General features: G+C 52.5%; 1 protein-coding gene across 1 annotated transcript in view; it reads right to left on the bottom strand.

Moving 5' to 3' along the window:
• Positions 1-25,888, bottom strand: part of Dscaml1 (DS cell adhesion molecule like 1) — a 338,624-nt gene that overhangs the window by 81,074 nt on the left and 231,662 nt on the right. Inside the window, 6 exon segments of the mRNA XM_052758901.1 lie at positions 1,134-1,406; positions 3,102-3,398; positions 5,741-5,906; positions 5,908-6,017; positions 9,032-9,310; positions 15,715-15,861. Of these exon segments, the coding sequence (XP_052614861.1) occupies positions 1,134-1,406; positions 3,102-3,398; positions 5,741-5,906; positions 5,908-6,017; positions 9,032-9,310; positions 15,715-15,861 (1,272 nt within the window).

The raw sequence follows: 25,888 nt of genomic DNA, 5'->3' as shown, positions 1-25,888 counted from the left end.
CTTGGTCTGGGCCTGTGCTCTTTCTTGCTTCCCCAGACACTGGCCTCTGTCTAGCTTTCCCTTCCTGGTTGATTGTCACCCGCCCCCATCTCCTCTCTACTGAATATGGGGAAGAGGTCTTTCCAGCTGCCCCTGTTTCCCCTGGGGGGATGGATGCCATCAGGAGGGAAGCCCCCCAGTGACAGGGGCCCCTCCTTGGTCTCAAGAGTATTGTCTGTCTTCTGTGGCTCTCTAAACACCACAGGTCGCCTCTGTTCTTGAGGTGGAGGCTGGAACTGGTGCTAGGGTCCTAGCCTGTCCTCCTCAGCCTGCATCCTTCTCTGGTATTTCCTGGTCAAACCCAACAGGATCCACTTCCCCTGTCCCTAGAACCCACAGGACCCTCATGCCAGGCACTCTCTAGATAACCCCCATGACTGTGGACCCCAAAGGATGTATTTGGGGCTCCATTACTTACACTGTCCTAGAGCCGAGGGAGCAGAGGCTAGTGGCTTTTCAATTGTCCCTTTAAAATCAGTGTATCTGTAGACTTAGGGGATGGCCTCAGAAAGGGTACCACAGACACGTAGCACCCACCCAGACCCCTGCTACAGCCACCCATCAGGTGAACAGGAAAGCTGTGGGTGGTTTGCAGACTGAGCTCCAGGCCTCAGAGAACTGGCAGATAGTCTTTCTCCAATGCCACCACAGGGGTTGGAGGTGTTCATTCTGGGCCCAGGATGGGGCCATAGTGGTGAGTGTGCACTTCCTCTACCCTGGCCTCCTTGCTGCTGCTCTCCAGGGTGGCCCTACCGGGTACCTGGTGGCTCTGTCCTGACATCAGTGGCTCAGTGCAGGCCACCATCCCTTATCTGAACCCCTGCCCAGAAAGCATGCTTCCTCCTCTTGTCTACAGCTGAGCTTTCAGGCCCCTGGGATCAGCACTGGTTTCCCCTGCAGCTTTTAACCTTGTGTCCATCACCACGCCTTCCCCCCCTCAAACACACTCTGTCACCTTTCTTCCAAAGGCCAGGCCTATTTGGTCTTCCTTGGGCTTCTGCTCACTGGGGATTGCTTTCTGTTGTGCACCTGTACCAGCAGCCTGGGAGGGAGGCAGGCAGGCAGGTGCCGGCTCCGGGTGGGGAGGGACCTACCTTTGACGGCCACGTGGACGCTCTGGCTGATGGAAAGCTGTGGCTGGATGAGAACACTGCACAGGTACTCCCCCTCATCCATGCCCTTCTGCACATCTGTCAGCTTGAGAGTCCCGTTCTCAAACACCACCTGGCGGTGGTTATCCGGTAGCAGCAGGGCGTCCTTGTACCACTTGATGGAGTAGTAGGGGTAGCCAATGACCCTGCAGTTGATGAGTGTGTCCCGCCCGGCGACAGCTGTGATGTTCCTCATTGCCCGGATGCTGGGGGGTCCTGGGGAGTGTGGGGGAAAGTGGAGAGGAGGGGCAGGTGGCGCCATGAGCCAGTGCCATTCTGTGGTGGGGCTCTTCTCTCTTGTTTGGTCCCTGAGACTTCCCCTGGGGCTAGAAACTGGGTGAGGGCAGCGAGAGGCCTTTCTCAGCTAAGTGCAGAGGCCAGGATTGGGGTCACCCGTGTGACCCCCAGGACTCACTGTTGTTATTGTGAAATAGTTGTAAACAGGTGTGCACCACACATACCTATCACAAGAATCTAATTCCTTATGGGACTAGATGAGGCCGATTCACAGCCTCAACAGGGAACCACCAGGATTGGGCCAAGTGAATCCTTATTTAGGGAGAAACTAGGATTGAGGGGGTCAATAGTGAAGCAGGAACCTCATGCTTTTTCTCTGCTTGCTCACACTGCATTTATACCCCCAAAGAACCTCCCATATAGTAATAAACTATCCAGAAAGCACCAAGGTCTTGACCATATGAACCCAAATGTTTTTTCCAATCAGGGAAATTGTGTCGTGGGTACCTGAGAAAGGGCTGCAAATTTGGGTTCTGATCGCATTGGCTGGGGGTGGGAGTATCCTCAGCTGGGCTGGCTGGCAGGTAGCATCATGGGAGTGGGAGAAGAAAGCTTAGAGGTCACCATGAAGGGACAGTACTGCAGAGTGTAGGGGAACTCTGGGACCGAACTACAGAGGACTGAACTAGAGTCTTCCAGGGCTCTGTGGCTCTGTTTCTGCTCCAATTCAGAGAGGGACATGGGGGCTTGGCCAAATGATGGCCCCAGACTTGTTATATGGGATGGGCAAGCTGGAATAGGGTGAGTTTAGAATGATCTCCATTTCCACCCCCGTCTCTGCCTCAGGGCAACTGTTAGCACCCCTGGACCAGTGTCCATTTCTAACAGTCTCCCTGTCCTCTTGCCCTGGGGGTTAGAGGTAATTGGTAGGGTCCAGAGAGGACCAGTCAGACTGAGAAGGCTGAAGGCCATCAGAGGAGGCGGCTCTTACCATGTTAACTTGGAGAACTGAGCTAAGGGGGTAGCTGACACCTTGTGGACCCTCCTCCTACTCCTTCAGGCTGCCTGTCTCTGGGAGTCACCCAACCCCAGCCTCTGTTTCAGTCTTCTGCTCCTGAAGGCTTGAGCCTTACAGTTGAGAACATGCTCTCCAGGCCCCTCCCTGACTGTCTACCTCTCCTGGAACATCTCAAGGCTGGCTGTGTGGAGGATGCTGGGGGCTCACTAGTGTTAAGGTTGAGTATGCCCTACTTCTGTCTGTCTTTGTCCTTAAGAAAAGACCCTGCTGGGGGCTGGCAGGTGCTAGCAGGTGCACAGAGCACTGGGGGCCCAGAGTGATTGGATGGGGTGGATGGGGTGGGGAGGATGGGCAGGTGAGATTGTGGGAGTGCGGGGTGGGGGGTGGGGAGAGAATGGGGTGGACTCTACCAGACACACACACTCACACACAAGAATGGTTGATGAGACTGTGGTGAGCAGATCACGGGGAGGAAGAGAGAGAGAGAGAGAGAGAGAGAGAGAGAGAGAGAGAGAGAGAGAGGAAAAGAAAGGGAGAGGGAAACCTCCACTAAAATCAAAATGACAGTTATTAAGAAGCACACAAGAATGACGGTGACCACAAAGATGGCAAAGGAACTCAAAAGCCTATTCTGATATTTAAATGTGGACAGGCACCTCTTACGTTTATTCGCGCCTGATATTCAGCACTGCCCACCGAGTTCCGCGCTGTGCACCGGTACACGCCCCCATCCCGGATCTGGGGGCCCGTGACGTTCATGTGGCTGATGGTGGTGCCGTCAGACATGGTGTACTGGTTGGTGCGGTGGCTTCCATCCCGCACGATGGGCTCGTCGTCCAGGGCCCAGGTGACCGTGGGGGGCGGGGCGCCCTTGGCAGCACACATCAGTGAGAACTGCTCCCCGGGGTTGACCACCTTCTCGCTGAAGGATGAGACGATTCGGGGCGTGCCGTCTGCGGGGAGCGAGGAGCCCCCTTCAGGGTCACTGAGTCACAGAGAGGCTATCCCCCCAGGCCACCCACCCAGTGACTGGGAGGAGGCGAAGTGGCAGCCAGGGTGAAGACAAAGGGGCTGTGTGTGCTAAAGGCAAACCCATGAGGCGCAATCACTACCGTGGAGTGAGATGCAAGTGTAGCGTCTTTGAGCAGGTTGCTTCATCGGTGGGTGATGAGAATAACAGTGATGACAATTACTCCCACTTCTTCTGGACACGGTGAAGATTAAATTAATTACTACATCCAAGATGCTCCTCTAGTTATTAACAAAGACGGCAAGGTTCAGAAGGCACTGTGCATGAAGGCATGTGGGGGTGGGGTCCGAGTGCAGTTTTGATACTTGACCATGCCGAGGACAGGGAGTAGCGGCATTTAGCCCTATTAACAAAAGACCTTAAGTTTGAGGTTTAAAATGCAAGTTTCCCAGAGACAGTGGAGGTGATGGGAGTCTGGCTCCAGCCTTAAGCCTTGGCTAACCACATAATCTAGGATGAGACAATTAATTTCATGTATCACCTTCCTACTTTGGTATGTGGGGGTGGAATTACCACCCTGATTGTCCTTCCCCACAGGATTGGTGTCAGGGATTAAAAAGACATTAAGCACATGGTACCCTATAAATATGTATGCTTATTGTATGTCAATTAAAAATAAAAAACTATGTCTGGAGTAGTAGTGCATGCAGGTAATTTCAGCCCTCAGGAGGCTGAGCCTGGAGGATTGCTACCAGTTCAAGGCCATCCTGGTCTACATAGTGAGACCTTGTCTCAAAAATAAATAAGTAAACAAACAAACAAACAAATAAATAAAAGATAAGATAATAAAAGTAGATGCTTAAATAAATAAATAAATAAATAAATAAATAAATAAATAAATAATAAGAAATAAACAGCAGGGCAAATGTCATAGTGTTATTGAAATTCTTCAATGTTACACATCAAAATGCCAATGTTTACCAGAGACCTGGCCAGCCTGCCAGCCCTGTCCCTACCTCTGGATGGAAGAGACGCTTACCTAGAACTGGGGAGAAGCTGATGCTTTCCTGGGCCTGGGAGGATGTGACAGGGTCACGTGGCCCTTGGCCCTTCCTTTTCCTCCTTTCTTCCCTCTCTCTACTGGCCCTGCCTTCCTGCTTTCCACTCCCAGCTTCATTTCCCATGTCTCTGCTCTCCAGGGTCACCCTCCGAGGTGCCGGAATTCTACCGAAGGCAAAAGGTTGGCCCCTCCAAGTGCAAAGATGAGCTAGCTGGTGGGGTACTCCTTAGTGGGGGGCCCCGAGATGATGGATAGCCATGTCAGAGGAGCCTGCCCTGGGATGGCATATTTGTTGGGAAGAGTGGTGAGGGACTGATTGAGTAAGCATTGGGGCTTGTTGTGCACAGCCCTGCAGGTAGGGGGAGGCACAAGGTCTCAGGTTCAGTGGCTGCCAGGGAAGACCCATCCTTGCAGGCCTGAGGTTGGCATTTTGTTAAAACAGTGGTGGTGTTGGCTTGCTGCTGCTGCTGCTGCTGCTGCTGCTGCTGCTGCTGCTGCTGCTACTGGTGTGTGTGTGTGTGTGTGTGTGTGTGTGTGTGTGTGTGTGTGTGTGTGTGTTTGTGTGTGTGTGTGTGTGTATGTGTGTGTGTGTTGTAGTAGAAAGGATCATCTGGGGACACACTAAACCTCAACTTGTTGGAAGGTCGGGTTCCTGCCAGCCCTGAAGGCCCTTTTGCACTAATGAGCAAGAGGCATCTCCTCTGTGGCCTCAGCCTGGTTCTGGAGTTCACGGCTGGGCAAGTGGCGTGTAAGTTTGACTCGGTTCTAGTTTTTGGCTAACCACCTTGTACTGTGCATAGTGTGAACAGGCACACACAGAGGTGCCGTGGGAGGGACCCTGGGTGGAGGCAGCTGTAAGGGGAGGGAGAATAGGGTGGAAACGGAGACCCTTGGTTGGAAACGGCCTGTTGAGAAGAGGCCACAAGTTGGAAAGGATTCCTCCGGAAAACCCAGAACCTTGGAGGTTCTAAAGAAACCCCTCTACTAAGAAAGCACTACTAGTAACTGTTGAGGACAAAGGTTAGTATATAATAATATTGTTAAAAACCCTTGTCCACTGGACATGTGGCCAAAGCCTTGATTTCCTCAACTTCAAAATAGGGGACATTAAAAAGGACCTCCCCCACACAGGGCTCTTGCAAAGCTGATTGAGGGCATGGTGCCCGCCGTGTGTGCACTGAGCACTGGACAGATGCCTCCCAGCATGGGCAGCACCTCCCAGGGGGTTACCGCCCCACTCTGCCCTGCCACCCACCCTCACTCACCTTCCAGCACAATGATGGCAAAGTCCTGGGCTGTCTGGGCCTTGCGGCTGGCAAAGCACTGGTAGACCCCGGAGTGGCTCTTCTGAGCCGAGGAGATAAGCAGAGTTTCATTGCTGAGCCCGCGGATGGAGATGGCCTCCCCGGGCAGCACCAGTTCAGTGTTGCGGGTACCAGCGGATGGTGAACTCTGGGGAGCCCGTGAGGGCACAGGACAGGATGACCGTGCTACCGATGCCCGTCTTCAGTTTCTTTGGTGTCAGGGTCACATGAAGGGGGTCTGAGTGGCCAGGTGGGGCAGATGTGAAGGGAGGTGGGAGGAGAGGAAAAAGAAACAAGGAGTTCACTGTGACAGCCTGTGGCGGGATGGACGGAGGTCACAGAGTCTAGCTATTCACACACACCCCGTGTGAGATTTGGGACTAGGAAATCCCCTGCTCTGGGCCTCAGTTTACTTATGAGGCATGTAGGTACAAGCCGGGATTTTCTGAGGAATGTCTTATTCCAATGGCCTCTACTTCCCTAAGGTGGGTCCCTCTGCTTAGGCAGAGCTTCAAGGCTCTCTTAACTCACCCAGAAGCCTGGGACCTTGATTTACATGACACCCAGGAACCAGAAGGCACATTTCTTCCTGTCAGCTGCCTCTCATACCCACGCAGGCCACTAGCCTCTGCTTTCTGCTAGCTTGGTGTCCTTTGCATGTGGCTGGGACTCCATCACCTCCCTGCCCCACCCACATCAACCATCCTCTTTGCTACAGCCTCCTCCTGCTCAGAACTTTCAAGGATCCTCCAAACTCAGCATGGTATCCAAAACCCTCAGAGGCCCAAAGCACCTGCCCCCATCTCCTGTTACTAAGGTTATAAAGCTAGAACATCAATGACCTGCATGTGATTCCTATCTTCCTGGAGTGTTCTGGCTGCAGAGCCTAAGCTCTAGGCCTAGAATTCTCTGCCTAATTCCTGCTGCTCTCTTGTCACTTCTTCCAGGGAGTCTTCCTGGATTTCACCTCTCCTCCCATTTTAAATCCCTCTCCTATCTCCCCACCAGGGAATAATCAATGCCATACTGAGCAGTCTGTCTTTTCATTACCCTTTCCCTCATCCTTTGGATGGTGGACACTTGGAAGCAGAGGCATCCTCAGCATTACATCCCCACCAAGACTCAGACTATGAGTACCATTGACTGGATGATGGGCCGGTGACAGCCCCAAGTTGGCTTCCCTTACTGATTTCTGTGCCTGAGGGCTCCTGTGCAGGAATTCAGGCTGCCAGAGTGGAGGGACCCAGGGACCTTTCAGGAGGGGATGGCAGGCCTAGGGGGGATGAGAGAAGGTTGTACCACTTCCTCTTGAACCTGAGCCTCTAGCAAGCCACTGTGTGTGTGTGTGTGTATGTGTGTGTGTGTGTGTGTGTGTGTGTGTGCATGTGTGTGTGTGCGTGCGTGTGTGTGTGTGTGTATGTGTGTGTGTGTGCGCGCACAGGTGTGTGTGTGTGTGTGTGCTCATACACTGTGGGTATGAACATGTGGACAGTGTGGAAGTGGTGGTCTGCAGCTGACCTGAGGAGTGCGGAATAGTGAGGGGAAGTGTGTATTGGTGCAGGTGTATGGACCCCAAAACTATGTGGGAATTTGGGGAAATGAGTGTGTAGATTTTGGATGCTCATGCCTGTGTTTGTGTGTGTGTCTGCTTACTGATGTGCACCAGGGCAGGTGTGAATACCAGTCACCATTTTATTTTAAGAGATATTTTAAGAGCTTGTGGTAGGTGTGACCTCCTGATTTATTCTCCCTCTCCCTCTCCCTCTCCCTCTCCCTCTCCCTCTCTCCCTCTCTCTGTTGTTTTGGCTTTTGAGACAAGATGTGACATAGCCTGTGAGCTTGCCTAGTTTTGAACTCTTAACCCCCTGTCTCTATCTCCTGGGTACTGGAATCACAGGCATGCACCTGGATTAGCTGAAACATTTTGGACGGTGTTTAGAACAAGAAGGGAGATGCTGTTACCATCCTTCACTGTTAGGCTCTGTCCACGGTTTGCTCATGAGCAATGATTCCCTAGTCCCCTGGGCAGGCTCTCTTCACTTTTCTAAGCATTTGCCTCCCCGCTGTCCTGGAGCAGTCCTCGGGAGGTCCTTCTGTTCTAGCGTCACTGCGGTTGCTCGTGGGGGACAACCTCCACTCTGCATTGTGGGTAAATGCTCACACATTGTCAAGGCCTTCTGGGCCATGGGAGGATGTTGAGCCCAGATCTGGCCAGGGAGTCAGATGCGAGGCTGGAAGGCCAGCAGAAGTTCTGCACCGTCTGCGGCACACACGAGGGTCTCAGGAGAAGGTGGCGAGGGGGGCGGAGTGCTACCTTGGCCAACCTTTACGGCATAGCAGATTCGGCTGAGGATGGAGTAGAGTCACCCTAGGTAGTTCCTGCCTTGCCCAACTGGAATGACCTCAGGGAACCATCATGCTCCTGAGTACAATGTTCAGGGGCTCAGGCTCAGGCTGCCTGACACCTAGAGGGGTCCTCACGGGTCCCAGATCCCAGCCCCCTTGGCCGCCTGGCTGGCAGAAAACTCTGGCTGTTAGAGCTCAAGGGAGCCTCTGCATCTTACAGATACGGGCCAGGTGAAGGGTCAGGATGGATGGTGCTGAGATGGCCTAGGGCACTTCTGTGGCATCAGCCCCTCTGTCTTCACTGCCTCTGCCTGCCCTCGGGGGCTCGTAACAGGAGAGGTCTGCAGGGTCTTCCTGCTTTCCATAGCTCTCTGGACCCCCGGGGCTCTGTGCTGGGAAGAACAGGGAAGGAGCAGACTCTATATCCATGGCAGCTCCCGGTGCAGCTGACTTGGCCGCCTCTGCTCAGTGTCTGGTCTGATGGGTCAGGACCCTTGCCAACTATTCCTCAGTACTTGGACTGTCACCCTAGATGGAGACACAGTTCCGCCTTGTGGACTAACATCAGTATTGACACTCTCAGCAAGACACAGCCTTCCCCTAACAAGCCCAGGAGCGCTCCCTTTTATGAGCCCCCCACAAGACCCACCCCCACCCCAGCCTGCTTGACTCCTGGAGAGACCACGTGACTGGAGATCATAGGTACTGTTGATGAAACCAGGACTGAAAGGCAGGGCTGGTTTCAAACCAGTGGCCTCTCCAAGCCATAATCTGCCCTCTTAGGCACTAGGAGCTCCTCTTGGGGTAGTAGGAGGCAGGAACAGGTCCTGCATGGTCATGGTACTCCATCACTCAGAGGTTAGTACTCCCAAAGTCTCCTAGGGCTGCAGAAGGCTCCCGACTCACCAATGACTGTGAGGATGCCGTTGGCCTCTGCCGACCCGAAGGTGTTAGTGACCTCACAGATGTAGGTGCCACTGTCCTCAGCGCGCAGGTCACTGATGGTCAGCCCTGTGATACGCTTAGCCCAGCGGCTGTCAGCAGGGAGGGGCCGGCCATCTTTGAGCCAGCGGATGGCAGGGATGGGGTAGCCAGAGGCAGCACAGGGCAGCTCCACGGCATGGCCGGTCCACACTTCCTGGGAGTGGAAGCCATCCAGGATCGTGGGGATGGACTCTGCAGGGTCTGCAAGAAGAGAGGGTCAGTAACTGAGGCCATCCTGGGTGGAGGAAATAGGAGCGAGGCGAGGGAAGCAAGACCTCCAGACAGAAGTCCCTTCCCCATGCTTACAGAGAGCAGGTTCCAGGGTGGCAGCATTTCCCAAGGAGTGCATGTGTCCTCCATGTGTGTGCCTAGACCAGGCTGAGCCCTGAGAACCATGCTTGTGAGCCAGGCTGTGAGGACGGCTGAGGACATGGCAAAGCTCAAAGCCAGAGGGTCAGAAGGAATGACAAAGGAGGACACTTGTGACAGCTGTCTTCACCCTGGTCTCAGGACTTGACAGTGGTGTCTACATTTTGCAGTTACTGGTGGGCCTCTGTCTGGGCCTCAAACTAGACTGGAGATAACCGCAAAATGGGTGAACGGCTGGGGCACCCTGCCCTGTCTTGAAGTTTGGGTTATGAGCCCAGCCTTTAATGGCTAACTCAGCTCTTTAGTCCCTTGTCTTGCCTTCTGCTCATATTCTGGGCAGGCTCAGAGTGACTGGTTCATGTGTCAGAGCCCAGAACAGTATGGGAGGAAAGCCGAGAGAAGCCAGCACCTGTGAAACCTGTGACCCTTGATGGTGGAAGACACAAGCCCCAGTGGCTGAGATGTCCGGGTCATTTATGGGTGTTCCTGTCTACTCTCTCAGTCCAGCTCTTCACGGGCAGGCATTTCCGGGATTCTGACCCTCGGGTCCCATCTCTGCTGTCAAGGGTCCACCAGCTCTTCTGTATAGCACACCTCCATTTTTTTCTTTTTAGACGGGGTCTCTAGCCGAGATTGGCCTTAAACTCACATCACCAAGGATGACCTTGAACGTCAAGAAATTAGTACAGTACGTGTGTGTGAGCGAGTGCGCGTGCTTGTATGCATGCACTTTTGAGCACACGAGTATGCATGTGCCGTGGGTCATGTGTTGAAGTCGGAGAAGAACTTACAGGAGTTGAGTCTCTCCTTCCACTGTGTGGGCCCGAGGGAATCTAACTCAGGTCGTCAGGATTGGTGGCACCTTTACCACTGGGCCATCTTACTGCCCCGTGATCTTGAACTCCTGGTCGTCTGGCCTTTGCCCCGTGAGTCTTGGGATTACAGGCATGTGCCACCATGCCTGCTTTATTCTGTGCTTGAGATCAAACCCAGGGCATCCTATATGATAAGCAGGCTAACGGAGTTGTGTCCCCAGGTTTCCCCAGCACACCCTGCTTTTCTTTCTGCTTAGCAGTCCAGGCTTCTCCCAAGTGCTTGGCGACCCCCCCCCCCCCCCCATCCTCTGGAGTGCAGGGATTCTCAGGCACGAACTCCCAGATCTGGCTCTTAGACCGACTCTCTCAAAGCTGTCTACAACCCAGCTCTGCTGTGGCCTGTCCTAGCCTCACTCCACACTAAGGCAAGCTGGGTCACCCAGACATCCAGCCAGCCTGCTCTGCACAGCCCACTCTGACTCACGGTTCACAAGGCAGCCTCGGCGGTTTCTCACGCACACCTCTTCCCTAACTGCTGTCCCTCTCCCTGGACTCCCATGGAGCTTCCTTTTTCTTCTTTCCTTTTCAAACAATTCCTTTTCTTTCTTTTTTTTTTTTTTTGAACAAAACATGGGAAATTATTATTTTTTTTGAACGGGTAATATATGCAGGTGCAAAGCTTCAGGAAGCCGAAGAGCACAGATGGAAAGGGGGCTCCCCCAGCCCCTGGCCTTAGCCTGCTGTCTGCCCCTTGAGGCCACAACTGCGGCTACCTGTCTTTCTTTTTTTAATGGCAGCTGCCGCGGATCTTCCCAGAAGACAGCCAGGTTTCTTGAGGCAGTGTTGACCTGTGATGTCCCTCCTGTGCCGAGCGTGGAGCAGGGTTCCTGCCTGTTGAACCTTCTGTTTCCCGTGTGTGTGTGTGTGTGTGTGTGTGTGTGTGTGTGTGTGTGTGTGTGTGTGTACTCAGGAACGAGGGTGTGCCAGTGAACTGAGTTTGCTGGATAAACTCCACACTGAGGATTTTACAAACTAGAGCCGCATTGTGACTTCAGAGAACACAGAGAGACGAGGTTGCCGAGACCAGAGAAGTGTGGGGACCAGCCCAGAACCACATGGCAGACCAGAGTTCTGAAAGTAGGTTGTTCATATCCTTGTTCAGCAGATGGGGCCCCAGATGGAAGAATCTAACATGCTCAATCTTGTTCGGGGGTGAACAGGGGAGCTTCTGACCCCCCACACTCCCTTCACCAGTGGGGCCATCTGCTCTTTGCTCTTGCCCCTTGAAGAGAGTTGAGACCTGGAGTCTCTCTGGGAGAGAGACTTTCCAGAAGGTTCATCTTTGTCTCTACCTGTGGCTGGGACTCAGGAGGCCCAAATGCCAGTCCCACGTGCTCTCTCGTCTGCCCTGAGACTTTGGGTGAGTCTCACGACTTCTGCACCGAGTGTCTTCTCCGCACACAGTGGAGGTGACCATGGTGCCTCCGTGTCTAACGTTATTTTCCTAGGCACCGCAGGGCAGGATACATGCTACGGTGTCTCACAGGCACAGGAGGTGCAGATGCAGCAGTGATTGTCATTTGATGCTCATCTTCTCCCTGTGCCAGACTGTCCTCGCCCCTCCTCCACCCCAGTGGGGATGGCTGATTGGTTGGGATCAACAGAGCCAGTGCCAGAGAAGAATTACTCAATGTGACACTTAATTGATGCGAAATACACAAATTCCATGGCACAGGGCAGAATTTACAAGCGGAGGGGCTGCCAGGGTAGTGGAGGAGGGGCGGGGTAGGGGTGGAGAATTAATCACTGAGGCCCAGGCGTGAAATTAAATTCGGGGAGGGGGGTGGTAGTGGCAGGGAAAAGAAGCCTCTTTCATTATGGGGGAGCAGAGAAGTAAAGGGCCATGGGGTGTACACGTGACATCCTGGGGGACTAGGCGCTGCCAGCATGGGCACTGGGCTGGGAAAAGACAGACAGCCTTGCCTGAGGTTGTGGTGCCCCAGGTCAGGCTGCTGGGATGTCCTGTGATGTCTGGATCAAGTCTGGAACCAGGGTGCATGGTGTCTGCTCCATGACTGTCCTGCATGTGCTGGGGGACAGGAAGCTGGTTTTATATCCTGTCTGGTCCTCGATCTCTGTCTCAAGGTGAGGAGGCCCATACTAGGTTGTCCGGGATGCTGGTGCTCTGTTGAATGCTTGGGGGGGAAACGCTCTAGAAAGCCCTAAGTCATGTGGGGCAGGTGTTATCCTGGAGGATTTGGGAGAGACTTAGACTCTTTGTAACTGCCCTGTTTGACTTAGAAAACAGGAAAATAAAAGTTGTCTGCTCTTGTCCCCACCTTGGTCAATGCGATAGGAATGGAGGAGCAGGACAGTGCAGGGACAGCAGGGTAATGATGCGAATCTCCCTGCCAGAGCTGAAGTCTGACTTCCGGAGGCTTCACAGGCATCAGGTACCATTGAACTCCACACGCTGTGGCCTGTGACCTCCTTATGACTGCCCAGCTAACTGTATTTGCCATTCTTGGTTCTCAGACCCAGGAGTGGAGGTTGGAGACTCTATGGGATGCTGGGTAGCACAGCTCTTGCCTTCTTGCATCATCTCCAGCCCCAGGGGCAGCCGCTTCCGGTTCTTCTCACCTTTGTATGTGGGGAATCCTTTCAGGACCTCATCGGCCCTGGCCTTCGAAGTGATGGGGCAGATGCTTCCTTAGGGCGGGCTGGGCTTAGGGGTGGGTGGGGGCAGTGAGCTGGTGAGCCTGGAGGTCGCAGCTCTCCTGATGCCGTTCCCCCGCTTCCCTCTCATATCACTTGCATTTTTGCAGAGACAAGCAGCTTGCAGACAAGCTGCCTTGTCACATCCTATCACATCAGGGTCCTGCGTCACTGCACGGTCTCCCTTCCTCTCCCCGCTGTTCCCTTCCCTCCAGCATCTCCCTTCCTCTCCTTTACTTCCCTTTGTCTCTGTGTCTCTCTGGTCCAGGTCCAGGTCTCCTCTCCCGGTCACCACTCCCTCTGAGCCCAGGCCCTTCTCCCGGGGTGACCTTTGTATCTGACCTCTGTTCCTTAAGGTAGGGTCTTATCTCTGAGTCCTGGGGGGGATGCTATCTCTCTTACTGTCCCCCCACTGTGCCTTTTACCCACCATAATGGGGTAGGACGAGAAAGAGAAAAGCCGGCACAGCCTCCAGCTTCCAGAATCTGTTCTTTTGAGGGACCCCTGCCTAATTCTCACACCTTACCCCCAAAGCTGGAGATCCAACCATCAGAGCAGAGAATGAAGGGCTTGATGGAGGAGAGAGCAGAGCAGGCTGCAAGAGAAGGTTTCTGGGCCTCCCACCCCTGCACTGTATGAGAAGCATGCAAATGAGATGCAAAACACCATGCAAACAAGGCCCTGTAATTTGGAAGCAAACCACTCCAGTGCAGCACACTCTGAATTGGCTGCAGATCCGAAAGTCGAAAGTCCTACCGAACCGTCTCTGCTCTGGCCCAGTGTCATCCCCTCACACAGAAGCACAGTTTCCATTGGTGCTCATTAACACCACAAATGTTTACTTGGTACCTATTGTGCGCTACACACAGGACCAGACATCAGAGACGCAAGGGTCACACAGGGGGTAGGGGGGAGAGCCTGGCTATTGCCTCCCGAGGGTCACACGGGGGAGCCTGGCTATTGCCTCCCGATTTCTGTCCTCTTAATCCTGTTTTCAGCTGTGCTGGGCAGGTGAGATGGGTCCCGGGGAGTCACCCGTGGATGAAGGCTGACCTCTGCAAGCCACAGATGGCAGAAGCAGGCAGAGGGGCTGAGTCCTTCCCTGGGTCCTGGCGTGGGGCATTACCTCGTGGTTTTAATCCCCCCAAAGTGAAGTTCTAATCAGCTCATCCTCCCTCTAAAAGCCATTCCACTCCCACCTCCTCAAGGCGAGGATGCTTAAACTGTAGGTCAAAGACCCTCAGGAAGTTGTGATAGTCATTCTGTGGGTTGCAATCAGCATTGAGAAAAATCAAAAGAGCATGGGATATAATAGAAAACATCAGATGCTGAGGATGTAGGGTTGGTTGTGTGCTTGCCTAGCATGTCCTGGGTTTGACCCTCAACACAGCATCAATCCAGAGTGGTGGCACATTTATAATCCCCGTGCTCAGGAGATGGAGGCAGGTGAATCAGACGTTCAAGGGCATCCTCACGCCAGTCTGAAGACTCAGACTTCACGAGACTCAGTCTCAGAAAACAAAAAGACAAAACCAGATCAAACCCGACAAACAACAAAACCTATGCTGCAGAAAGTATCAGAAACTTGGGTGTGATGATGCATGCTTGTGATCCCAGAATTTGGGAAGCTGAGGCAAGAAGATCACCGCATGCTTCAGGTCAGCCGTCTCTAAAAGACTCCCCTGCCCCTGCAAAGGAAGTCTCAGAGCCTGTGGTGACAGTGTGGGGAAAATCCCAGCATGCCTTGTACAGGAGATGTAAGAACATCTGTCTGTGGATGGATGGATGGATGTCAAAAACTTGGAGCTACTAGTGGAGAAAGCTTTATGAAGGGAGCCCTATGCCTTTCCCCTTCTTTCCAGAGGTGGTGTGTGGGTGTTCTGCTGACCCTCCCTGCCTTCAGTGGAGGGGTACTACAGCCAGAGGGACCAGAGTGTGAACTCTGACTGGGCCTCCCAACTGGTTCAATAGCTCAGGCAGGCCACTGGACTACCGTAGGAAGTACAGAACATTAAACACACCTCACAGGGCTGTGGATGCTGACCAGGTAGCACATGGAGGGCTACCTGATACACAGGGCGCAACACACATCCTCCATCTTTCCTCAGACACCACAATCATCCCAGAACAAGAATCTCCTAGGAACATTTATCATTTATGTTCTACATGCTCTCCAATGCTATGAGGTGGCTTCCAACAAAGTACACACACACACACACACACACACACACACACACACACACACACACACACACACAAACAACAACAACAACAACAGCAACCAACCAACCAACCAACCAAATAAACAAAAAACCCAGAATCTTTGGGAATACTTAGAGACACAAGGAAACGAAAAACCCTCCTGATGACTACAGATTTTAACGATGAGTTTCCTGACAAGGATGGCAAACAGAGGAAGTGGCGGCAGCCGAGGGAGTGGAGAGGGAAATTCTGCCTGAGAACCAGAACTTCATCAGACACACAGAAACGTTTTCAATCCTCCAGGAGAGCCAGGTGTGGTCTGGTGGTGTTCCTGCACTGAAGAAACCTCCAGAAAAGCTCTTACATCAAGGCTACTTGACCCAAGCTGGATGAAGTCTAGCCCAGGGGTATCTCTGTCCACGATCGTTACTTTCTTTCTCGGAGTGGATACGCAGGGCATCCCGTATCCATGGAGGGTCAATGTGCCCCAGGAAAGCCGCCTACCTGTCACGGAGAGCCGAGCCCCGTTGCTCTGACGAGTCTCCCCACTGTATTTGTGCTTCGTAATGCAGCGGTAGGTGGAGAGAGCGTCTTCCTTCTGCACGTCTGAGATGTACAGCCCACCGTGTGATGTGATGGAAAACCTGTTTTCTGGAGACACAACCCGATAGAGCCCGTTACTTCTGGCTAAGGCAGCTCTGACTGGCAGGTGGCCTCCCTGGAGCATTCTTGAGCCAAGGCAGTAGAGAAAACCAGGGATGAGGCAGTGTGGCCTCACAGGTGTGCCATGGCCAATAGACAGGGCTTTTAACCACACACCGACACAATGACAAGTAGAAATGTTGGTACTTCCCCCCCGCCCCCCACTGTCATCACTATGTAGCCCTGGCTGGTTTCAGACTCAGGACCTTCCTGCCTCTGTCTTGAAGTACGGATTGCAGCATATGCCACCACATCTGACAAAGAATTGGGCTTTAGAGTCAGACCGAGTGAAATCAGTGTCTCCATTGGGTTTTTCTACTTATTAACTGTGCTATCTTGGGCATTGCTTAGCCCCCTGAGTCTTAGACATACAATAAAGTGCAGATACTCCTGCATAGGTTGGATATATCAAACATCTGCATGCAGAAAGTGCTCACACAGTGTGGAGGGGTCCTCTCATTTCCTACCCTCTGGTAAGAGTCTGCAAAACGTCTTCATTCATCACGCACTGGCTCCTAGAATTGCTGGTCTCCATTTTAGTGGAAGAAGTGATTGGTCCAGTCACTGGACTGGAACTTAGGGGTTCTGACTCTCAGTCTTCCTTCTACATCAAGCCAAACAAAGCCTTTGGAATTTCTGGTCTCTGTTTTAGGGGAGGAAGCAAATGTGTATAGAGATTGGCCTGCACCACAGTCAGTCACAGGCTGGAATTGGGGGTTCTGACTCCTAGGCTTCCTTCTGAGCCAAACACAAGCTTAAATTCTTTCTGCCCTGAGGCTGTGGAGAGGCAGACACGGTTATCACCCACAGTCATGAACAACCGTGGGACAAGTTCTGGGTTTACTGTGGTGCCACTGTTCTTGTCCCACTATCCCCGCTGGGGTTTGACAGGGAAGCAGAGTAGGTCGGCCGACCGTAGGGCACTCACTAGGCTGCTGCTGTTGAACCTGTCCATAGAAGAGTGGCCTTCTCTGTGTAGGTTCCCCAGCGAACCCTGACTCTGAGCTGATGAGAGCTGATTTAAAGGAAGAGGTGGCCTTGGGTTGGGGAGTGGCTGGTGGCAGGTGAGGACTATGCTTACTGAGAACAGAAGAGATCAGACAGACTGGGGCCACATCTGGGCTCCACTGTTACCCTTAAGTAATAGTGCTTATCCAGGAAGGATGGGGTCAGGGTAGGGGAGTGATGTGAAACCATCGGATGAGCTTGTGAGCATGCCAGGCTCTAGGATGAACCCTACATCTACAATCTGGATCTTCTAGAGGTCTGCCTCCCTCTACCTGGGGCAGACTCACAGTCCCTCCCCCTACCTGAGCAGGAAGAGCTCTAGCTGCAGCTTACCCTTCATGTATGCCCCAGGCACACACTTAGGGGTAATCGTGTGTGTGTGTGTGTGTGTGTGTGTGTGTGTGTGTGTGTGTGTGTGTGCGCGCGCGCGCGTGTGCATATGCGTGCTCTTGTAGACCAGAAGACAACCTTGAGTACTGCCCCTCAGCATCTGTTTTTTTTTTTGTTTTTGTTTTTGTTTTTGTTTTTGTTTTTGTTTTTGTTTTTTGGTTTTTTCGAGACAGGGTTTCCCCGTGTAGCTTTGTGCCTTTCCTGGAACTCGCTTGGTAGCCCAGGCTGGCCTCGAACTCACAGAGATCCGCCTGGCTCTGCCTCCCGAGTGCTGGGATTAAAGGCGTGCGCCACCACCGCCCGGCTAGCATCTGTTAATGTCTTTGTTTTTTTGTTTGTTTTGTTTTGTTTTGAGAAAGCATCTCCCTGGCCTGGGATTGACCATGTAGGCCAGGCTGGCTGGTCAGTGAGCTCCAGGGACCCGCCTGTCTCCACCTCTCTGGAGCTGAGATTACTAGTGAGCACCACCACGTCAGGGGCTTTGTTATATGGATTCTGGGGATTGAACTCAGGCAAGCAGTTTCCTGAATAAGCACCTCCCTGGTCCATAAATTCAGTTCTGAGCATCAAGAGGTGAGGATAAAAGCCTTTTCTCCTCAGACACTTTCCTCCTCAGAAGCTGTAAAACTGCAGGATGACAAGTTTAATGTTCTTGACAATATCTTTGAAAAGTTTCTCTGGGCTTCTTTTGAATAAATATTTATTGATTTGTGTGTGTGTGTGTGTGTGTGTGTGTGTGTGTGTGTGTGTGTGTGTGTGTGTGTGTAGATCAAAGGACAGATTGTGGGAGTCAGTTCTCTCCTCCCACCACGTGTGTTCTGGGGGCTGGGCTCCAGTTGCCAGGCTTGGCAGCAAGCACTCTTACTCACGTACCCATCTCACCAGTCCTTCATAGTTATTTCTTCAATATGGCTTTAAATAACTTCATCAATCTGGGCTCTTCTGAATGAATTTTGGTCTAGCTACAATCTTCCTAATCACTTCTCCCTTCCTTCCCCTCCCTCTCTCCTCTTCTCTACAGTGCCCTGGGCCAGCACCAGCCAGTCTTTTCGCCTAGTGTGAAGCCCTAAAAATCACATTCTGCTGATCTAGGTAGAAAAGAAAAACACTCGACTTCACGTAACACAGCACTCACTTTTTTTGGTGAGATAGTATGACGGAGGAGGCAGGGCAGTCAGCTAAAGCCCTGATTTATTCTTGTGACCCCGGCTGGTTTCTTTTCTCTGCGTCCCCTGTGGACTTACTCCTAGGTCATCTAGGTCACCCATGGTCCAGCTGCCTCTTGTTGGGAGTTCTCCTGGCTGATCCCACGGACACCAGCAGCTGTCCTCCTCTGGGTGACCAGGGAGACAGGCACCATGCGGAAAGTCAAAAAGGGAAGGAGGGGGCTGACAGAGCCCTCTGCCCCCTGTGTGTTGGGACGTGACATCCTAGAGTCAAGTGTAAAAGCCCCCTGGACATCAAGTGTAAAAGCCAGCTGGAACTGAGGTGCAGAGCTGCTGTGGGGTGTCACCGTGGATCAGATGACGGGGAGGAGTTGTAGGGGGAAGCCAGGAAAGCCACCAAAGCAGTGTTAGCAGCCCTCAGGTACCCCAGCCCTGGTCAGCCTGAATCCTGGGGTCCTGGCCGCCAGCACCCCAGGACCCACATAGCCTTGTGCTACTAGAATTCTGCACCCAGAGTGGAGGGTGGGTGGGGTGATGCTGCTGCTGGTGGGGATCTGGGTTTCTATAGCAACCAGCAGCTGCTGCATCGGATGTTTCCCATCCTTCATTGTCCTCATTTTCCCCTCCCTTCCCCCCCCCCGTGCATATTTAATTGCAGTAGCGTGTTCTCTCTCTCTCTCTCTCTCTCTCTCTCTCTCTCTCTCTCTCTCTCTCTCTCTCTCCAGACACAGTGTTTTGCTCCTACTGAAACAAAGGCAGGCCACAGCCCAGAGATGCGCAGTGTGAGAGGGAGAGGAGAAATCAGGGGTATTATGTTAATCCCTTTGGGGGGGGGCTCAGCTACAACGGTTTGCACGCTTGATGAGAATCAAAAGTGGGGGTTGGGGAGTCCCTGCTGGGGACAGGAGGCTAAAGAAGTCTATGGAGGAGAGCTGGAGTCTTGAACAGTGTGCTGAGCCCAGGAAGATATAGCTAGTTGTGGGCCTCAGCCAGGCCAGGACTCAATAATGTGCTGGTCTCCAAAGCTATTTGGTGGCCATTGTGGCATAGGGGGTGGTGGCTTGAGATAATCTGCATCTTTGGCTCCTCCTCTTAAAAGGTGTCCCTCTTCAGGAAAGTAGAGCACCTGACCCATGGCCATTGGGAATGCCTCAGGTAGCTGTAGGGATGGGTAGGGGTGTTGATGGATTTTTAATTGATACCTCAGTGAGAGGGCCTGATGGCAGCAAGCTGGTGGGGGGTCCTCGTTTCTGGACACCTGGGTGACCATTCTGAAAGCCAGTGGTATCCCTGTGGGTTTATGCTTAGGCTAGAAGGGTAGGATGGGGAGCTTTGCTTAATCTTGAACTCTGTCTTGTCATACGGCACCACAGTCACCATGCTCACGGACAGGGAAATGGTGAAGGTGGTGAGTGCATCCTTTTCTTCTTTTCCTTATCACAATACTTGTCCTGGCCCATTTTGTCACTCTCTTCTTTGGTGGTCTTGACAGAACTTCTAAATATTTATTGAACATCTGTTAGACACTAGGCAAGAAGAGGGCAGTGTAGAAGGAGGTGCGCAGGCGCAGACGTAGGGGCTGTGCAGAAGGAGGTACGCAGGCGCAGACGTAGGGGCAGTGCAGACGTAGGTGCGCAGGTGCAGACATAGGTGCACAGGCACAGAGAATGCCCTGGAGAGATGTAGGGAGGAGTAACCGATACATCTCCAGACAAGAATTTACAAGGATCACTAGTGACCTGGGGAAGCTGAGAGCTCAGAAAGACCCCTCTCTAATCTAAGGCTGTTGGAGAACCAACTCTGTCCACACCTCAACCTTGGCCACCTAGCCTGCAGAGTTGTAGAACAGCAAGTCTCTGCTGTACAAAGCCACACAGCCTGTGCATGCGGCATCTCTGGGACACTGGCATGGCAAGGCTGTCCTCTCTCAGAGCTTCTGCTGCGTATTCATCTGAGGAGGGAGAGGATCAAGGGAGTGTTTCCACCATGTGTGTCCACTATTTTCACCCAGGGAGCTTTCCAGAATCTTGTGGGTGTGGTGGTTTGGAAAGAGGCTTTTGGGAGAGGCTGGCCTGTGGGGAAGGGGAGTCCTTAGTCAGAAACAGTTGGAAGGACTCTGACTTCGGAGCATGGGCAATTCCACTCTTCTTTAGGAGAATGAGGAATGGACAGAACACACAGGTCGTGATCTCAGGAATATGGGGGAGTTAGATGGGGCTCTGGGCAGCAGGCTTCAAGGCTGCATCTTACGAAGGAGACAGGTGGGCTTGGCTTTTGGCTGATTCTTAGGATCCTGGAATTTTGCTGTAAGGACTTGTGCAAGTGTGCTCATGCGTGAATGTGTGTGTGTGTGTGTGTGTGTGTGTGTGTGTGTGTGTGTGTGTTACATATTAGTATGGGAGCACGTAAAGACCAGAGATCCATACAGGATGTCTGTCTGTCTGTCTCTCTCGTTTGAGTCTGGATGTCTCACTAAACCTGGAGCTACCAGTTCCGCTAAACTGTCAGGCCACTGAGCTCCAGGGGTCTGTTTCTATCCCCCAGTGCTGGGATTAAGGTACACATGCCATGCCCAGCTTTTTATGTGGATGCTAGGGATCCGAACTCATGTCCTCATGCCTCTTTAGGCCAGGGAGCAGGAGTCTGAGAAGACAAAGCCCCTCCTCCCTTGCGTAGGTGCTAAGTTTAGGTGACAGTGTCTTCCCTGTCATCTCCCAGAAGGTCAGAGAGCTGTACCACAGGGAGTCCTGCAGCTGCAGAATTTACTGAGACTTGATTGATGGAGACTCCACGACAGCCAGAGGGCTGGACAGGAGAAGCCAGCTTCTGAAGAGGTGGCCTCTTGTTCTCCGCCCTCTGGGAGGCACCAGGGACACAGGAGGCCGAGACTGGCCGAGGGTTTGGGGGAGGGAGTAAACTGTGCAGACCCTGCCGTAGCCTCTGCAGAAACAGGATAAGCTTTGCAGCTCCCAACCTAGCCCGTTTCCACCTTTGCCTCCCCAGCCTGTCCCCAACCCCACACCCAGAGCAATGCTTTCACCCCAAGGCAGATTACCTGATGCATTAGTGAGAATCCCTCCATGGGACCCTGTTTTACCCAAAGTGATGGCAGTGCTCGCCACGACGTAGACACTCAGCAGAGATTTCCAGGAGGAGTGAGCAACCTCTAACCACCAAGGAGGAAGTGACCAAGTCTGATGCTAGCTGCACACTCACCTCCTCCAGGAAGCCCTTCTGGGTTTCTGAGAGTATCTACATCTGCTACAACTTACCACTGCCTCTACTGAACCCCTTGGACTTTTATTTGTTTGAGATAGGGTCTCAATCTTAAGCCCAGGCTGGCCTGAAATTCATTATGTACCCCAAGCTGATCCCACATTCATAGGGTTCCTTCTGCCTCAGCCTCCCAAATGCTGGATTACACACATGAACTACACTTTAAAATTATTGTTTTGAGCATGTGAAAGTAAGACTAAGCAACATGAAGTTTGTCATAAATAAACAAACAAGTAAATAATCCCCCCACCCAATCCTGCCATTCTATTTTCAGGAAGCAGGTCTTAAAAGGTTTGTACACTATACTCATAGCAGCACTGATCACAACAGCCAAGAGGATTCACTGATAGATGAGAGGGTAAACCAACCACGTGCTATACATACTTTGGAATATTATTCGGCCTTGAAAAGCAAGGACATGCTGATTCTTTTTACAACATAGATGGACTTTGAGGACATCATGATACAAGCAGGAGAAGCCATATCCCCAAAGACAAATATGCTGCACGTCTATTCAGATGAGGTTTTGTAAGTAGTCACCCACATAGAGACAGAAAGCAGAATGGTTAGTGCCGAGGCTTGGAGAAAGGGAAAAGGGAGGGTGTAGTTAGTGAACACAGAGCTTCAGTTTTGTGAAGTAAAATTGAGCTTAAATGCTGCAGAATGATGGTAGCATCTTTTCCCAGCATGGTTGTACCTCCAAGGCCAGAACCCGGTGCTCGAGGCAGAGACTCACAGTCTAGGAGTGGGATAGCACCCCAGGAATCCTCTGCCCCATAGATGTGACAGGGTGCATAGCTGGGGCCCTGGAGGAGGGCCCATGCTTCCAACCTGTAGCCAGGCAGCCACTTGGCTATCCCTCATGGGTACTGTGCATCTTGGCTTGGCGAGGGATCCAGGCTGAGCTTATGAAGTTTTTAATTGGTGTCAAGTCCGGCAAGAAAGACATCCTGAGGCGCATGCATCCATGATCTTGGGTTCCCAGACACTAAAACCATGAGAATAAGCTCATTAGGTTCTTGGTCTGTAACATCATGCTTTGGGGGCCTGAGGAGACCTATACCTACCTACCTCACCTGCAAGTGACACTTCCAAGAGACACCCTCCAGCACTGACATTCAGGGCACTGACCTGCTCCGTGAACGTACATACCACGGTGCAGGTGGGAAAGAGGCACAGGTCCTGAGTCAGACTCTGTAAGTTGGGTCCAGAGAGTAAGGATAGAGGATGAGTGGAGAAAACAGCTTGAGTCCTCCCATGGGTATGGGGGCTAGGACCCCAGAGAAGAGCAGAGAGGCAGGGGGAGAGAAAGCAATAACCCAAGACGAGGGGGACAGGGACCCTCCCTGGAAGTGCCTTTCAGCATAGGCAGGGCCTCATCTGCATTCTCAAAGGCTCAGACCTTGTCCATCACTGCACATTCTATCCCAGGAAAGTGAGGCAGAGTAGCATCTGGACCAAAGTGGAGATGTCAGGAGAGGCCTCCTATCTCCTGTCCCATCGAATAGAGCAGCCTCAGTGGATGTAGCTGAGGCAGGAAGAGACTATGCGGGTGGGTGGCAGGTCTTGGTCCACGCAAACATGGGTGGGATATGCACAGTCAGAAACTGTAGCTGGAGCTGGAAGGTACTAGTTAAAGAGGGTTTTGCAAAGACACAGTCTCCAAGTGGAAGTGAGCAGGACTGGATCCCTGCTTTCTGGAACAGGGGATCCTGAGGTATAATGTAGACACCATGGTCTCATATTCATCTTAAGCGAATGACCAGGCTGGGCATGCCAGGCCGCTAATGAGGGGTACATAGCAATTCCAAAAATTTCCAGGCAGTGTGGTGGTAGGGGGTTGTATGGGGAGTAACCTCTTTCATTTTCCCTGTACTTCTTCTGTGCTGAGGGAGCAAGGGGCTGCCTGTCGGGGAATGCTGACAGAGTCCCTACAGGGTCTCATGCAGACTCGGTTTCTCCTACAAGGCTAGAGAGAGGGTTATCACATAGTTATCCCCTGAGCTGTCTTGTCTTCTGTTTAATCCAGCCCTGAGACAAGCCTAGCTCTGGGTTTGGATGACCTTGCATTCAACATGTCAACACTTTAAGTCAGTCACCTCTGTCTCCCACCTCTGCCAGCCACGGAGTTCTGGGGAGTGAGGACATCTTGCTGGAAAAAGTCCTGTGACAAAGATGTCACCGATGGGAAGCACATGTATGGAGACAGGCATGGCAGAATTGAGCTCACTGGGTTGGGAAAGGAGAAACCTGGCTTCTAGTTGGCTGGGTGGGTTCAGACGAGCTTCATTAACTTCGTGGGCCTCAGTTTCCCTGAATGCTGGGTGAAAGAAGACAGCCAGTTGCTCTGGAATGTGTCTTCCAAGTCTCACTTTCCTAGGGATTTGATGTCTGCCCTCCACTGTCTGGGCAAGGAGAGCGGGCTCAGCTCTTTGAACTCCACTTCTGTTCAAGGGCTGCGGAAGGCTGGAGCCAATCTCTACACAACCCCTGAGTCAGAGTCACGTTCCACACAGATAGAACGGCCCTGTGATGGTGCTGGCATTACTCATAAACTCCTGGTTCCTGTCAGAGGGACATGTCAGCTTCTACCTGCTCATCATCATTGCTTTCGGGTCCAATAGCAGGTGATGTCACGGAAGGACCCAGTACGTCAACAGCATGGTGAGAGGATCAGAGGGCTGGGCCTCAAACCATGTTCCGCTTTCTCTCTGGAAGGTATAGGAAGTTCTTGAACTTTCTGAATCCCGTCCCTGTTAGAAGTAAACGCACTAATGAATGTGCCTGACTAACACAGTGGCTGGAAGACACCAGGTGTTCAGTGCATTAAGCAGGTGATCTCTGGTGACTCTGGGAAGTGGGCAGTTCAGATCTAGACCTGGGTCTCAGCCTCCAAGTCCGGGCTCGATCAACCACCGCTGTCACTTCCTTAGCGCTTATAGGGTGGTCTTTCAAGTATGTAGGGTGTGTGGGGACTTACTGGTGGCAAAGGTTGGGTGGGGGTGGGCTGGATCTACTTCACTGGGAGCCAGGCAGACTGCCACTTGGGCCACTGACTTCCAGAAGGGCTCAGCATTGTCCCTGCAGAAAGCCCCAGGTAGCAGGGGTCCCAGGGGCTGACGACCAGGTCTCAAGGGGGACAGCCAAGATAGAACCTTGGAAGGGGCTGGTGTGGAAGCCAGTTTCTTCTTTTTCCCAGAATCCTTTTCTCTACAGCTCTTTCTCTGCGCCAGGATTAGCACACATCTCTCACTCTCCTATTGCAACAAGATTTTATTTCTAATTATGCTGTAATAAAACTGGAGCGCTCCCAGGCTTCCTTTCAAATGACTTGTATACACACTGCGGATTGGACCCTCCTCGGCCCCATTGTAATAGCAGCTCCCTGACATTCATTAGACATGCATGAGAGGGGCGCTTTAAGAATAGAATTGCATTTAAATGGATTTGCTGAGAGAGGAAGATGAAAAAGAGAGAGACAGAGAGAGAGAGAGAGAGAGAGCTCATAGGGAGGGGGGAGAGGGAGAGAGGTCTGTTGAACAAACTATGAAAACAAGATGCCATAATAACAGGGTGCTGAAATAAGCCTCTTTAGTCCTCGTCCTCATCCGCTGCACATGGCAGAGCCCAGCCAGGGGCGACAGCCTCCAACCCCCTGGAGTCTTCACCCTACTTTTATGCTCCCTGCCAGGGGCTTTATAGCTCCTTGCTCCATGCGTCCCCATGTGTCAGACTCTGGGAGCCTAATGGGGTCTGCTGCTGTTCAGTGGGAGAAGCTGCTTCAATCCTGCAGACTCCTCAGGGCCAAGGGCAGCCAGGAAGGACAGCCCGGTGTCCCTGGGAGGAGGTGTCTGCAGGCCCTTACCTACAGGGCTTGGCTCCGTCCTCTGCCCCCTCTCCCAACCCTGGGTGGCTAAGAAAGAAGAAGAGGGACTCTCTTCCCACCCCTGGCCTGGCCCCCATGGGCTCTGACCTGGCCCCCAGGGGCCCTGACCCCTGATTCCATCCCCAGTGAGCAGACACTGCAAAAGCTATGGCGTTCACAGACCAAGAACCTGCTTTGTGTCTTCTCGCTAACGGCGGCATCTAATCCAGTCTCTGCTGTGGCCAGGTATTCTTAAAATGGACATCTGCTC

Source organism: Peromyscus californicus, unplaced genomic scaffold, assembly GCF_007827085.1.
Source record: "Peromyscus californicus insignis strain IS unplaced genomic scaffold, ASM782708v3 Scaffold_11__1_contigs__length_118956290, whole genome shotgun sequence".
In the NCBI taxonomy this organism is placed as follows: Eukaryota; Metazoa; Chordata; class Mammalia; order Rodentia; family Cricetidae; genus Peromyscus; species Peromyscus californicus.
Note: the sequence above shows the minus strand (reverse complement) of the source record. Positions and strands in the feature narration are given on the sequence as shown.